The 15,995-nt window shown below is 41.6% G+C and overlaps 2 protein-coding genes across 2 annotated transcripts in view; both read left to right on the forward strand.

Moving 5' to 3' along the window:
• The first annotated feature begins 4,098 nt into the window (after window positions 1-4,098).
• On the forward strand, window positions 4,099-8,085 carry LOC143100671 (E3 ubiquitin-protein ligase TRIM35-like). Its single transcript, XM_076264066.1, has 6 exons — window positions 4,099-4,695; window positions 4,842-4,937; window positions 5,014-5,244; window positions 6,781-6,803; window positions 6,889-7,007; window positions 7,136-8,085. Exons 1-6 carry the CDS (start codon window positions 4,120-4,122, stop codon window positions 7,792-7,794), a joined length of 1,704 nt encoding a protein of 567 aa, XP_076120181.1. The 5' UTR covers window positions 4,099-4,119; the 3' UTR covers window positions 7,795-8,085.
• A 3,284-nt stretch (window positions 8,086-11,369) lies between these two features.
• LOC143099926 (E3 ubiquitin-protein ligase TRIM35-like) overlaps window positions 11,370-15,995 on the forward strand; it is a 491,084-nt gene continuing 486,458 nt past the window's right edge. Inside the window, exon 1 of the mRNA XM_076262836.1 lies at window positions 11,370-11,957. Within this exon, the coding sequence (XP_076118951.1) occupies window positions 11,559-11,957 (399 nt within the window). The 5' untranslated portion in view covers window positions 11,370-11,558. The remainder of the gene's footprint in view (window positions 11,958-15,995) is intronic.

Consider the following 15,995-nt stretch of genomic DNA (forward strand, 5'->3'; position numbering starts at 1 on the left):
GGAGAGCTCTGAACTGTGCAGGTGTGGCTGGGCAAAATAAGTGTTCTCTAGTGGAGAGGCTCACTGTGAGGAGTTTACTGTGAGGTGTGTTTACTTTTCAGTGGGCTGGACTTTGCGTCTTCTCAGGTTAATCATGAGGTAAGAAACATGAAAAAAGTGGTCTGGACCAGGTCTGAATCAAGGCTTTAAAATCAAGCTTGCAACTACATTAGGTCTCGACGCCATGCCCTATGTTGTTTATTTTTAAACGTAGGCTTTGGTAATTTCCTAATTAGTTTTGTTTATATTATGTTAGAATACAATAATTTGTACAAGGACAATTCGTTCTCTGTACACATTTTGTGCCACCTACTGAAGTACTGGTTAGCCATTGAATTATGAGTGATGAGTCACCACCTGAAAAATACTGTATTGTCCCTTTAACCCATGTACAGTGATTACGAACATATAAAGTCACTGAGAGGCTAAGTAAGGCTTGTTCCAAACAAATGTGGAATCCTTCATGTAGTTTGCTTGATTTACTGTCTAAAGTCCAGGTAAAAACATCAATCTAAGCAGCATAGCATGGCAAGGGCAGACATAAAGTACTTGTGTAATGTGCAAAGATGCAATAAAGTGTGTTGTTCTTGCGATATGGTCAACCAAAAATGCACTCTCCCTGCTCACCCCCTTTTCATGCCACCATACCTATGCCCAGGTGCATGTATTCATTCATTCAACACCTATGCCCACAACATGACTTTGATGCCAACAGACGTCAAAATGTGGCATATGGCCATTATACCGTGGCAGTTCTGTTGATGTCACCTCAAGACATGTAGACATATATAACCTGATGTGATCATAACCTTTGACCACACAATCTTAGTACCTATAGCTGTCCATCTAATCTTTATAATGATTGATTTACTGGGTTTCACACATATGACTTCATCTAAGAACAACAATACTCCCCCTTGTGATTCACTTTGCAAAAACTGATTAGTGCAAAAATTGAGATCCCTCAACCGCTTTGGGAGATATGCAAATACTGTGTTGTAACAGACAAAAAAACACATATGGACGGACGACTGAAAAATGGTATGCCTGCCATAGCAAAGGATAATAAAACATAATAAAATTAAAACAAAAAGATAAACATAATCCTGTAGGGTCTGCATCAGCTCCTTGTTGTACAGCATGCTTTCAGTAGGGCAACATGCATTGGGTGGCTCTTAGGTGCCCATGCAGAACCCATGCAGAAGAGAGCAATCAGCAGCCCGGGGGAACGGTCTCCTGACGGACATCTGTGCAGCAGCCATGGAGAAATCTGAATTGTGTGCCGCTATGGCTGGACAAGAAGAAATAGGCTATTCTTCAGTGGAGAGGCTCACAGTGAGGTGTGTTTACTTTACTCTGGACTGGACTTTGCATCTTTTCAGATTAATTATCAGATAGCAATGGTCTGTACCAAGTATGAACAAAGGCTCTTTGATCCACATGATTACATTACTATTCTGGAGTGGAATTTAGTCATCTAGCCCAGGGGTTCCCAAACTTTTCAACCCGCGACCCCCAAAATAACCGTGCCAGAGACTGGCGACCCCCACTATCCCTGGATGTGACTCAAAAAATAAAATAAAATGTGCGCACCGGCCATACGCACTAGGCTTATCCAAACACGGGCTTAACGACAACACAAAAGAACAGAGCAGCCTGTTATGATTTTACATATAGAACTTTACTATATGATAAAAGCAGAATACCTTAGTCAAAAAATAATATCCATGAGTGCACATTATTGCTGTCATGTGCAAACTTTACTTTAATTTCCATTTTAAAGCAACACCAAAGCACTTTTCCTGTCGCACGCACGCTTGTTTATACAGCACTGGCTTTGGAAATAACGATGTCTACAGACAAGGTAGAGTACGTTGCATGATTTTATGAAAGTATAATGTATTGCGACATCAGAAGCAAGTCAAATTTGTAGTTTCTTATGTCTCATTCCATCGAACTAAAGATCCGCTACCCGATCTGGCAATAGTGCGGTTATAGCCGATAGAGGGTCGCGAAGAGAATGCAGAAGTCCCGTTCACCCTGTTATGAGTTGATGATTTTGGAAACAGTATTTTAATGTACAAAAAATTATTTGGTGTTGCTTTAACAGAAGAATATCTCAGTCAGGGTAATATCCACAAACTGTTGTAAACATATGTACATTGTTGCTGCGCAAATTTAAATTTTGGCAACTACGTTTCAGCGTTAATCTCATCTAATGAGATGGATGCGCGCTATGCGCGGAACACAGAAAGTCCATTCTTGGTTTAATTGTGGAGATGGCCACACGGAGATCATCCTCCACATTTAGACGCGATCTGTATTTGTTTTTAATATATGTCAGTGCAAAGAACGGCGTCAGTACGTCCATCGCGGCCTTGGATAGCTGTGGATATTCCCTCTCGACTGAAATCCAGAAATCAGCAAGCGTCTTGGAATTAAAATCTGTCTTTAAAGTGCGGTCACATGACAGCTCAACCAGTGCGCCCTCCATGCCGGCTGACAGATGACTTGCGGTGGTTACAGTGAATGGTGATCTTATCCAGTCAGAATTTTTCAGAATTTTTTTTTTCCAAATTTATTTGATTTATGGAAATCATTTCGCGACCCACCCCTCGCCGTCCCGCGACCCCCCGGGGGGTCGCGACCCCCACTTTGGGAACCCCTGATCTAGCCTACTGCATGTGACCACGGGTGAAAGTTAAAGGACAATTCCGGCGCAAAATGAACCTAGGGGTTAATAACACATGTGTACCGAGTTCGACCGTTCGCTGGGATTTGTTTTCATGCTAGTCGAATGTGACCAGTTTTATTGCAAACCGCTTATTAGCGTTTAACGCTAGCCTTCGGGGCACACGTACAGTAGAAAGAAATTGCTATTTCTATACCACTAACAAGGCTCAAAATAGCACCACACTTACACAGTAGCATAATGAGGGTCTCTACATGTAAACCGAAGCATTGAGAACTTTGTAAGTGTACAGGCAGTTTATTAAAAAGAAACACATTACCGTTCACGTCTGGTTCACATATGCAGGCAGGCGATGTGAACTAAAATCAAACGTAATTTGCTCAATATAGGCCTATCAGAAATAATAGCTCCGATGTAACATACAGTAAATACACATACTGTACACACCAGGCACCGGCTAGAACAAGGTAGTGATGGAGTTTCTCAGACATTCGTCATGACAGCTAGCGAAAAGAAGCAAAAACCGAGAAAACAGCGAAAAAATTGCCAATACTGCATTCACTAGTTCACATTCCTGAATTTGCATAAAGACATAAAAGCATAATACATAAAAGCATAATAGAAAAGCATGTTTGGCGAGGTCTCTGGCCATGGTCCTGAAGGGCTTCGCGGAATCGTGCCGGAGTCGACTGCGCAGGCAGGAGTCGGGCAGGATTCCGCCATACACCCCCTTATTCTTTAAATATGGAAGACGGGAGGCGTAAGGGGAGGTGGTGGGTTGCGAGCGGAGTAACACCGATGCAGCAACTTCGGCAGGTAGACTGCAAAATAAATAACCTGACTGATTGAAGAAGGAGGCGTGGCAAATTCCGTCAAGTTAGAATAGCTATTAGTGAATGCACTCCTATAGCTTATAAAGCAAAATGAATGCCACATGACATTCATGCATGTCAGATTTAATGAAATAGGTCTCTCTCTACTTTAATAGTTTTTTGGTTCGTTTTTACTAATGTTTAGACAGAATATTTAAAACTGCCTCATTTTGTCCAAACTAAACTCCATATCACACAAAACATACAACACACACACACACACACACACACACATACAGCAAAAGCAAACACCTCTTCCTATTTACCAAAATCACATTTTTGTATCAAAACCCTCCACACAAATGTCAAATGACACAGAGACTATGCTCATGGTTCCGCTGACCAGGCCCGTAGATGATAGATGCCACAATGATTGTGCCAGTAGCACTTTGTCTGTCTGTCAAATAGCTGTTTCATATTGTAGATTACCAATCAGAGTCCTTTTCGACCCAAGCCCCTCCCTCTGTTTCCCCTTTGTTCAAAGAGGAAGTAGGAAACCGAGACACGCGGGCTGTGATGATTAATGGATTCTTTCTTATCTTTAACACGGTAAGAGTTTCTCAAAATCTTATAATGCTCAAACAGACACAGCGTTTGGTTTCAGCCCCTGTAAAGCACCTCGATAGTCTTTCAGAAAACTTGCGTTTTCTTCAAGCAAACTTCAAAAGAAAGTCAACCAGTGACTACACTATGGCATCCAAATGTTTCTCAGAAGAGGATTTCTCCTGTCCTGTGTGCAAAGACATCTTCAGGGATCCCGTCCTCCTCACCTGTAGTCACAGCATCTGTAAGGTCTGTCTACAGACGGTCTGGGACACTAACAAATCTAGAGAATGTCCAGTCTGCAGGAAAAGGTCATCAAATGGTCATCCTCCTCTGAATCTCCATTTAAAGAACTTGTGTGAGACTTTCTTACAGGAGAGAAGTTGGAGAGCTTCAGCAGGGTCTGAGGTGCTCTGCAGTCTGCACAGTGAGAAACTCAAACTCTTCTGTCTGGAGGATAAACAGCTTGTGTGTGTGGTGTGTAGAGACTCTAAAAAACACAAACACCACAACTTCAGTCCCATCAGTGAGGCTGCACTAGATATCGAGGTATGGATTTTGAAACAATGGTGGTGGTTTGTAGATTATGAATTAAAGATGAATGTCTTTCACAATTAGGTCAAAGAGTGTAAATCTCTTGAAATCATTATAACAGTAGTAATTACTCAGCAGTAAAAAATCTCTGCATATTTCAGGAGGAACTCGAGATCAAACTGAAGCCTATGAGAAGGAAACTGAAAACCTTTAAAAAAGTTAAACTCATCTGTGACCAAACAGCAGCACACATTAAGGTGAGACATGGATCACACTCAATACCAACTTTACGCTCATTTACAGCAGATGTAAATCTATTGTGTGTTAATGTAGAGCCAGACTCAAGACACAGAGAGGCTGATCAAGATGGAGTTTAAGAGGCTTCACCAGTTTCTGAGAGATGAAGAGGCAGCCAGGATAGCTGCACTGTGGAAGGAAGAGGAGCAGAAAAGTCAGATGATGAAGGAGAAGATTGAGAAGATGAACAGAGAGATCTCATCTCTTTCAGACACAATCAGAGCCATAGAAGAGAAGATGAAAGCTGATGAAGTGACTTTTCTACAAGTAAGAAGCAGTCTTGAGCTTTTCTATATTGAAAAAAAGAAATTGCAGGACTTACTAGATTTGACCATGTACATAGGTTGAAAGAAATGTCTAGAATTAGTCCAGCATTTCTCTTTCAGCCTTCATGTTGTGATAACCTAATTTGATCAATTAATTCCAATGAAATTGATTAGGCTTACATGAAATATTCATGTCATTTCAATGTGATTGTGCTATACAGGTGCACTGTAAAAATAAAAAGTCTGGTCTGTACAATTTATCAAACCCCATTACGTTACAATTACATGAAACAGTCAAGTTTTTACCTGACGTGATGGAAAAATGGATTACTCAATTGGAATGACTATTTGAACATTTGAACAACGTAATACGGTTTGAACAACGTAATATGGTTTGATAAATTCAACAACCCTGACTTTTCCTTTTTTACTGTGTAGTGGACATGAACTGATGCATTTCATAGAAAATGCAGCTCAAGTGGACCATAGTGGACGTGAACTGATGCACTTCATAGGGAACACAGCTCTACTGGACCATAGTGGACATGAACTGATGCACTTCATAGGCCCAATCTCAAAGTCCAGACTTACAGACGTTGCTGCGCGTTCTTGCAAAATTTGTAAGGGCTTAGGGCTGTCCCAATGTTGCATTTCTAAGGGCGTGAGGGTTTGAGTAGACACTTACCGAGCCCTTTCCTGAGTCTGCATCAGTGCAGACTTCACCAAAGGGAATTACCCACAGTTCAAAGTGTTGTGACATTTACCGTAGAGACCATAGGGAAATCCAAAAATTACAAAGGTAAACAACAGCACAACACACAAATCTGGCAGTTGTCTCCTGTGCCTTGGCCGTGTGAAAAACAACAGCCTTAAAATGAAAATTCCCAAACCGGCAAGTATCAGCAACATCTTTGTTATGAAACGTCCCCAAGGTAACATGTGATCTCGTGAAGTTCTGTCCCAAACCCATTCATACCTATCTGAGCCCATGTGGCCTCACACACTCACTCATTAGCACCTGAGATCAATTAAGTCTGTGAGTCCTTAGTCCTCAGGGTTCCCTTTGGGATTGGCCCATAGGGAACACAGCTCTAGTGGACCATAGTGGACATGATGCACTTCATAGGGAAACCAGCTCTAGTGGACCATAGTGGACATGTGCTGATGCACTTCATAGGGAAACCAGCTGTAGTGGACCATAGTGGACATGTGCTGATGCACTTCATAGGGAAACCAGCTGTAGTGGACCATAGTGGACATGTGCTGATGCACTTCATAGGGAAACCAGCTGTAGTGGACCATAGTGGACATGTGCTGATGCACTTCATAGGGAGCTATACTGTAGTGGACATACGGAATGCAGGCATTTCCATTTGATATTCACCCTCATATATTAAATGATGACAGAGAGGACACAATTTGGGCATGAACAGAGACCTATTATTCAGTATTTAACCATATTTATGATTTATTCAATTACACATTCAATGAATTTCACTGTAATGCTTACTGTATTTCACCCTTTATTGTTCTGCAGAACTACAAGAGCACAGTGAAAAGGTGAGTGATCTGCCTCCTGTCTCTCTCTTCTCTGTGGTTCTGAACCCAAACCCACAGCAGCACTGACTCCTGAATGTTATTCCAGAGCCCAGTGCACACTGCAAGATCCAGAGAGGGTTTCAGGAGCTCTGATCAATGTGGCAAAGCACCTGGGCAACCTGAAGTTCAGAGTCTGGGAGAAGATGCAGGACATTGTTCAATACAGTGAGTTTTGTGTCACTCTCACACACACAGAAAACACTGGGTAACGCATCAATGAACATCATTCACAACTTCCTCACACATCACTCAATATTCAGCTCAATTGTGCATTTATTTTTTTATCTCTGCAGCTCCTGTGACTCTGGATCCCAACACTGCTGATGACTGTCTCATCCTGTCTGAGGATCTGACCAGTGTGAGAATAGGTAATGAGAGACAACAGCTTCCTGATAACCCAGAGAGATTTGATAAGTATTACGGTGTCCTGGGCTCTGAGGGCTTTAACTCAGGGACTCACAGCTGGGATGTGGAGGTTGGGGAGAACACATGGTGGAGTGTTGGTGTGATGAGGAAAGGAGACTTTTTATCCAGGAGGGGACGGAGGTGTGTGTATAAAAATAGGGATGTATATAGAGCATTTGCTCCACCTCAGCCCTCCACTCTCCTCACAGTGAAGCGGAAACCCCAGAGGATCAGAGTGCAGCTGGACTGGGACAGAGGAAAGGTGTCATTCTCTGACCCTGTTAATAACACACACCTACACACTCTCACACACACTTTCACTGAGAGAGTGTTTCCATACTTTAATGGTGGTGGGGTGTCATCTCTGAGGATCTTACCAGTGAAGGTTTTAGTGGCCCTAATTTCCAAAACAAGCATACAACATGAAACAGGCGTACGCTCATTTCCAACAAAGCATGGCATTTCTCAATGTGAATGTGAGCAGTGGCCACACTCGAATCTCATGTCAAGTCTCAACTCATGTACGCAAGTTTTTAAGGTGTCATAGCACGGTGCAGCAGTAAATCAGCAGAGGAGTGGAAAGTTGAAGTCATGGAACATCTTGGACCTAATACTTTTCCTGTTCATTTGTAGCTTACTTTCCGTAATATAGCCTGCTATGTTGACACATTTGATGGCTAAGGATGTGTGGAGAGAATAACTTTTGCTTTGGAAAGCGCAACGGTCCTAAATTATACGTTTTTTTTAAGGGACAAATGACAGGTGTCGTATGGTTTTGTAATGAATGTATTTGTAGAATGATGCATTCTCTAAGCAAAAATAAAATCTGTTAAATCACTATAGTTTCTTGGCTTTCTTGATGAGACTTTTCAAGCTGTTAAAATAAACAACATTCTCTGCATCAGAAATGTTTCTCTTTTGGATGTATTATGCACCTTCAGGTTGTAAATTGTAGGGGCGAGGCCTCTGAAATGAGCATATATAGGGGATATTTAAATTACGCTTGTTTTCAGCCGCCATATTTACCAACACATGTTCAGTCTTACGCTGGAATTGGAGTGATGCGAACGTTTCATGAATCACACGTGAGTCCTGTCGAAAGATGATTCCTGCGCTCAAATTTACGCTTGTTTCTATGAGTAAAAAGTGCACTGAATAGAGTGAAATACCATCAAAACTAGATGTACCGCAGAGCGGTACAAAATATGACCGCCGCCCAGTCCAGCACATTTTTTCCACAAAAATAAATCACGCTGAAAGGCCTATATGATTCTAACTGTCTCACTAAATTGCATTATCCACACTCAATTCTCACTGGTATCTGCTAGACAACAAGTACCAAAACATGATTAGTTCATAGATTTCACATGTAAAATTCATTTTATACAACCCCACTCCCATCTTGCCTGTTCATAATTCTGAGAAATTCTTGAATTGTGTGCATGTGTGCGTGCACACGTTTATGTTTATGTGTGTGTGTGTGTGTGTGTGTGTGTGTGTGTCTGTGTGTGTGCGTGCTTGTGTGTTTGTCTGCGTATGTGTGTTTGTGCATATGCATGCATGCGTACATATGTCTACTGTGTGAGTATGTGTCATACGTATGATTACTGTGAATGTATGTGTGTGCGTGTGTATCTGTTTGTGCACATGTGTGCACATGGAATGGGTTAACATGACCCCTGGAGGCAAACATATGGAAAAAATAGGTCATCCTAGGCCCTACGGTTCTCAAGATATTCACAGAAAACTGTGTCTGCCCTACCCTCCTTTTGGGGGGTCCAGTCCAGCGGGGGGGCCACAGATCAAAAACGAAAAACGATGGTTCCATGCTATCCATGTGGGGTTATATGCCCACCAAGTTTCGTGTACCCCGGTCTTTCAGTGTCCCGGGAATCCTTGTTGGTGTATGGTCACTAAATGTACACATAAATTATTTTATTGTAAGGCCCCCCATGAACGAAAGTTCACAAAACTTGGCATGCATTCGGAAGGTGTCATAATGATCCTACACTTCCAATTTCGTGCAGTTTTGACTATGTTAGGTCACAGATACCTGCGATTACAACACCTCATTTTTACTTTTTTGTGTTTAACTAGGTGGCGCTATACATGAAATGAGTGGTTATGGAATGGGTTGACATGGCCCCTTGAGATCAACATACAAAAAAAAAATGGTCCTCCTAAACCCTACGGTTCTCGAGATATTCACAGAAAACTGTGTCTGCCCTACCCTCCTTTTGGGGGGTCCAGTCCAGCGGGGGGGCCACAGATCAAAACGAAAAACGATGGTTCCATGCTATCCATGTGGGGTTACATGCCCACCAAGTTTCGTGTACCCCGGTCTTTCAGTGTCCCGGGAATCATTGACGGAAATTTGGACATGCGAAAAAGAAAATAAATAAATAAATAAATACATTTTAAATTAAATTTTCGCTGCGCGGCGGTCATAATAATAAATAAATAGTATTATACACACATGATGCGTGCAGCAAAGACACAACATGCACATTAATGATCACTGGTGATGGGTAAAGGCCAGTGGTGTAACAAACCAATGGTGGGCCCAGGTGCGAGAGCGCTACGCGGGCCCAATACCGACATACTTTGGCCCAGGATGAATTAGCTTTGATACTGTACATGCAATACACATTAAGGGTGACTTCAATTGTTTATGCAAAGGGCCTGAGGCACCGAAGTAGTTTGATGTGAACGATGACATTTTCACTGGGAATTTTTTTGTTTCCCATGTGCATGAACACACCGTCTGTCCTCTTGCTGAAACAGGAAATGACAGTTAGGTGCTTATCTTGTTTCACCAGAAATGAAAGTTAAGCATTTTCTTTTCTTGAAGCTGAAGTGAGAACAGAGGTGAACACATAGGCTGAAACACTTCATCTTCTTAGAATTATAAGGTTCTATCTAACATTTTTGTCAAAATTGAGTTATTGACATACTGTAGTCTTAGTCTGTCACAACTTCATAAGGTGAAGTGAGGTGTTTCTTGAAGTTGTACATTACATCTAATTGTACATTATATCTAAAGAGGCTTGTTCCACTTATCAATATAATTAGCTCTATGGAATTCTAAAACTTTTTGAAGCTCAATATCTCAGAACTACTCTAGTGATGGCCTCTTCTGTCTCTCACACAGCAGTACATACACGCAAGCACGCACACATACACGCAGACAGACATAAACACACACACCACACACACACACACTCGCATAAAAACACCAACTTGCATAAACACACATACATACACAGACATACACACGCACATGCACAAGTGTGTGCATTTTACTGTTTGTGCCCTAAATAAATCTATTTGGACACACTTCATGTTTAGTTTAGTTTAGTTTAGTGTAGTAGTTTATTTGTCAGGGCCCATGTACAGTTCAAGCCCTGTACCAGAGTTAGCTATACAGCTAATTTACATAGTGGTCCCTGGGCAAGGGGGATAAAAGGACGAAATAGACAAATACAGACAATGCAATCAATACAGATAACACAACAAACAACTTATACAACAAGCATTACATAGAGTACAAACCAGCATACAAAATATATATCAATTCCAGGTTAAGAATTCTGTTTGACAAAATGTCAATGGTCTAATAATGTGAATGTTAACAGGGTTGAACATCACAACAGATTGAATTAAATATGTCTCTCACCCACATACTCTCTCTCTCTCTTTCTCTCTCTCTCTTTCTCTCTGTCTCTCTCTCTCTCACTCACACACACACACACACACACACACATACACACACTTATACAGAAAAAGTCTATTCCATTTTTGCTAAAACCTCATTATTGTATTAATACTCTCCACACAAATACCAAATGACACATCTAGGCAGTGTCCTCCTTTAGAATAAGACTTCTTTGATAGCATACTTTAAAGTTTTTAATTGTGTGTTTAAATAGAGAACTATAAGTGTTTCACAAAAATGTATTTTAGAATTGCTTAAGGAATAGTAGAGAATGTGCAAGATGATTGATGCCAGAATGATAAAAGGTGCTTTGTCTGCCTTAAAAATTTCAAATAGCTGTTGTAGAATACCAATCAGAGTCCTTCTCGACCCACGCCCCTCCTTGTTGAAACTAGGAAGTGGGGAACCAAGACACGTGGACTGTGTTGAACGATGGATTCATTTTTAACTCTGTGTCAAAACCTTATGATGCGCACACAGACATAGCATTTGGTTTCAGCCACTGGAAAGCAGCTCAATAGAATGTGTTTTCTTGAATCTGCAGTGACGGTGATCTTCAAGCACACTTCAAAAGAAAGTCTACCAGTAACTAGACAATGGCATCTAATTCTTTCTCAGAAGAGGATTTCTCCTGTCCTGTGTGCCAGGACATCTTCAGGGATCCCGTTCTCCTCTCCTGTAGTCACAGCTTCTGTAAGGTCTGTCTGCAGATGGTCTGGGACACGGGATCTAGACAATGTCCAGTCTGCAGGAGGATATCCTCAAATACTCAGCCTCCTCTGAATCGCCATCTAAGGAACCTGTGTGAGTCTTTCTTACAGAAGAGAAGTCAGAGAACTTCAGCAGGATCTGAGGTGCTCTGCAGTCTGCACAGTGAGAAACTCAAACTCTTCTGTCTGGACGATGAACAGCCTGTGTGTCTGGTGTGTCAGACCTCAAAGAAGCATCAAAACCATAACTTCAGTCCCATCGATGAGGCTGCACTAGATATTAAGGTATGGATTTTGACATGATACTGGCAGTTAATTTTAACTACACATAGGTTGCTTTTTAAGGAATTATGAATGTCTCACAGAATTGTCATAAAGTGGAAAAATGTTTCCTCCAGAAAAAAAAGAAAGAATGTGCCGTGGGCATACGAGTGTGGCTGGTGAGTGTGACATGTTGTGGTGGTAGACGGGGGTTTGGCGGCAAAGCGTCAGGGCGCCTGCACAAGGGCGTGTCACTAATGTATGACTGAAGTTTGAATGCTTCAGTTCCACGCCAGACAGAAGCCAGAGTACAAAACAACCTTGGTGTACACCTTCATTAATAGATAGATAGATAGATAGATAGATAGATAGATAGATAGATACTTTATTGATACCCAGGGGAAATTCAAGATGTTGATTTTCTCCCGACTGGAGGGTCATACTGTCACGACATTCTCCTGAAATGGGGAGGAGGGTTTGGAGATCATGATACCGTGTCCGAAATGTGCATCCATTGCTCAAAAAATAAGGCTTTGACAAATTCTGGGAAATTCGTGGATTCTGCCATAGACCTCAATGTTAAAAAGGGAGCCCAATCACTGCATAAATGGGGATAGTGCCCCACCCCCCCCCCTTCACACGGGGCGTGTACTACTGCTACCCTATTTGCATACATTTCCAGGGACAGGAAATGGCCTCTCAGGAAGTATCTTCGTAATCAACCATCTTTAGTGACATGTTGTGGTGGTGTCACCATCTACCACCACAACATGTCACCAAAGATGGTTGATTACGAAGATACATGTTGTGGTGGTAGATGGTGACATGTTGTGGTGGTAGATGGTGACATGTTGTGGTGGTAGATGGGGGTTTGGGGGCAGGGGGAGCATGGCCGGATAGGATGTTGGCACTGGACTAGTTTAATAAAATGAGCACACAATTTAGTCAAAGAGCAAAAAACCTAAGCCCTCACTGCTCCCCGAGTGCCGGGCAGCTCACTGCTCTGGGTTAGTGTGTGTGCTTCACTTCACTGTGTGTTCAGTTTACTTGGCCGAGAAACCTGATTTACATTTATATATTTATGTATATATACAATGACAATAATAATCACAATAATTACAATGACACCTGTGGGGTATCATCCCACATATTTCTTAGTACAAAAGTGGTGTGACGCATTTAAGAACAACTTTGGTGCATTACCCAATAGTGAAGTCTGTGCATGTTTTAGGAGGAACTCAAGATTATGCTGCAGTCCCTCAGAGAGAAACGGAAGACTGAAGAAGAAGTGAAACTCAGAAGTGGCCAGGCAGTAAGAAATATTCAGGTGAGAGATGAATATTAGTCATTAACTTCAATTCCATTCAATTTTACAGCAGAAACTGAAAGAAGGTTTTATTATGTGTGGTAATCTAGAGCCAGGCTCTAGAAAAAGAGAGGCAGACCCAAGAGCATTTTGCGAGGCTTCATAAGGGTCTACAAGATGAAGAGGCAGCCAGGATAGCTGCACTGAGGGAGGAAGAGGGGCAGATGATTCAGCCGATGAAGAAAAAGATTGAGAAGATGAGCAGAGAGATCGCATCTCTTTCAGACACAATCAGAGCCATTGAAAAGCAGATGGGAGCTGATGACGTCACATTTCTACAGGTAAGAAGCAGTCTTGCTATTTCTCATCCGACAAAGAGAACTGGCGAGCTTACTGAACTTGTACTGTAGACATGTGCCCAAATAATACAGTTTACTAGTGCAGCCAGATGGTTTCTGCAACTTGTAAACCTAGTCACCATCACCTCCGTTTTATTGAGGGTAAAACAACATTGGTTAACTTTGACAGAGTATTTACTATGAAAAATAGGATTTTACTAGGTAGGAGGCAACAAGTGAGTAGTAGGATGACAATTTTGTTAAAGGCTACTCTGAATAGCGGCAAGAAAATGTTTATTTTACTGTCTATGGAAAAAACCGAGCGGCTCTGAAAGCCAGTGGACCTAGAAAAAGATGTATTAGCCTATTATTGCATCATCACTTAATAACCGAATGGGCATGAAGTGATGCACACCTTTCCATTCACCATTCCATATGGTTTATTCATTCTTTAGTTTGGTCATGTTTTGCTGTAACTGACTCCACTGTTCTTTTCTAGAACTACAAGAGCACAGTGGGAAGGTGTTATTCTAGAACCCAGTGCACACCATCATCAGGGCCAACACATCGCTCGCGTGCACCACCTCCAACAGGGCCAACGAGAAGGTTGCATACAGTACTCCCACCACATCCACCACCGAGGCCAACGAGGAGGTTGCATGCAGTACTCCCACCACAACCACCACCGGGGCAGACACAGAGCGGTCCACCGCCTCCAGCATCTCAACTGGAGCATACGCAAAGCTTGGCTCCACCCCCTCTGCAGCCACAGGGCCCAAGTTCACCACGTCCGCGGCAGCACCAGACATTGGATGTGTGGTGGAAAGATGTAGTTCAACAAACAAGTTCTAGCAATTAAAGGTGGAAATTATAGCAGCAAATTAACATAACGCAAGTGTGGCAGCAGTGGTAGCAGGATAATGCACTGCACGTTGTGGCCGCATTACCACCTTGAACATGAATTATTTTGGTTATGGAATTATTTTTTTGGTACCAGAATGCCGTGCTGTCCATAATCTCTAACTTAAACATGTCATCAGTAGGGTATATGATATGGGATTTCTGTCCATATTAAATATGCCAATACTTATTCAAACTTATTTTTGGCCTATTATCTCCAAGTAGAATTAACTATTTACTCTTATTGTGATGGCCTACATGCTGCAAATACAGACCTATTTCCTTTCTGTCTATTCTTAATATAAACTTTAAAGGTGCACGATCATATGCAATTTCAAGCCCATAACATTTTTTGGACAAAATGATCTGCTGAGAAATATAAGTATAAAAATGAACATCAACAAACGCAACATTGTGCACAATCGCACACCCCACCTTTAAGAAATCTAGATCTTCACTCTTGATACATTTTTTTTAAACTTGATGTACATGTTTGCAAGTCTGTTGTCTATTGGTGTAGATGTAGAAAATGCAGTTTGACATAATTATGACATTTTCAAATAAACATCTCACTCTATTTGAACAGATATGCTGTCACTCTCTGACACTAATAATAACACAGATCTACACACTGAGAGAGAGAGTGTTTCCATGGTTGAATATTGGATCTAATTTCTCTCCTGTTTCTGTCTGATCCACTTTGACTTTTGTTATTATGAGGATTACATATGTGATAAATGTCTTTCATTGTGGAGAGTTCACCATTTTAAATGTCATATAAGGGCTACAGGTTTGTGACATGTTAAATCAATTATGAAAAATTCACACATGCATAAATCAATATCTGATATGGTGGTATACAGTATGCATTACGTTCTCTCCAAAGCCATAATGTTGAAATTGCTAAGATCATTCAATTCTATTGTCTTTTTCTCTTTTGAATAATACTGTTGAATGGTTACCATGGGAACACACAGTGGCAGAGTGTACATGTTATCAAGTGATAGTAAATGATTACATGATCCAATTATAATTGATACTTTAATCTAAGACAAAATAAATACTTTTGGAGCTCTTATTCTTAATCAACATCAAGGAATGGCTCTTAACCACCGTGGACCCATAATGCAGGTAGCACCTTGCAATATGTGCATGACCAGCAGATGGAGCCCTTCCCTAATTAGCAAAGGTCTGGAGCTGGATGGGATGAGCGATGTCAGATGATAATGCCCCCCCCCCTCTCTCTTCTCTCTGTCTCTCTCTGTCTCACACACACACACACATAGAAAACAGTGTGTGAGCAGAGGAATGTGGTATGTTAATGTGTGTTTTCTGCCACTTGGCTTCTGACGGTAGTCTTCAATTTGCCCCAGTGGTTTAGTGTCCCTTCATGTCTTATGTCACCAGATGACCAATATCTTTCACAAGACGGAGGACCAACTCCTACACGGCCTCCTTACTGGATCCGAGTGAGCGACTGTCGTGTAGTCTCTATGCTCTCTGTCCACACTGAATCAG

Source organism: Alosa pseudoharengus, unplaced genomic scaffold (assembly GCF_046254945.1).
Source record: "Alosa pseudoharengus isolate Yale_2024_CS ecotype anadromous, Long Island Sound unplaced genomic scaffold, YU_APseudo_1.1 YU_APseudo_1.1_scf_3, whole genome shotgun sequence".
NCBI classification, from domain to species: domain Eukaryota; kingdom Metazoa; phylum Chordata; class Actinopteri; order Clupeiformes; family Clupeidae; genus Alosa; species Alosa pseudoharengus.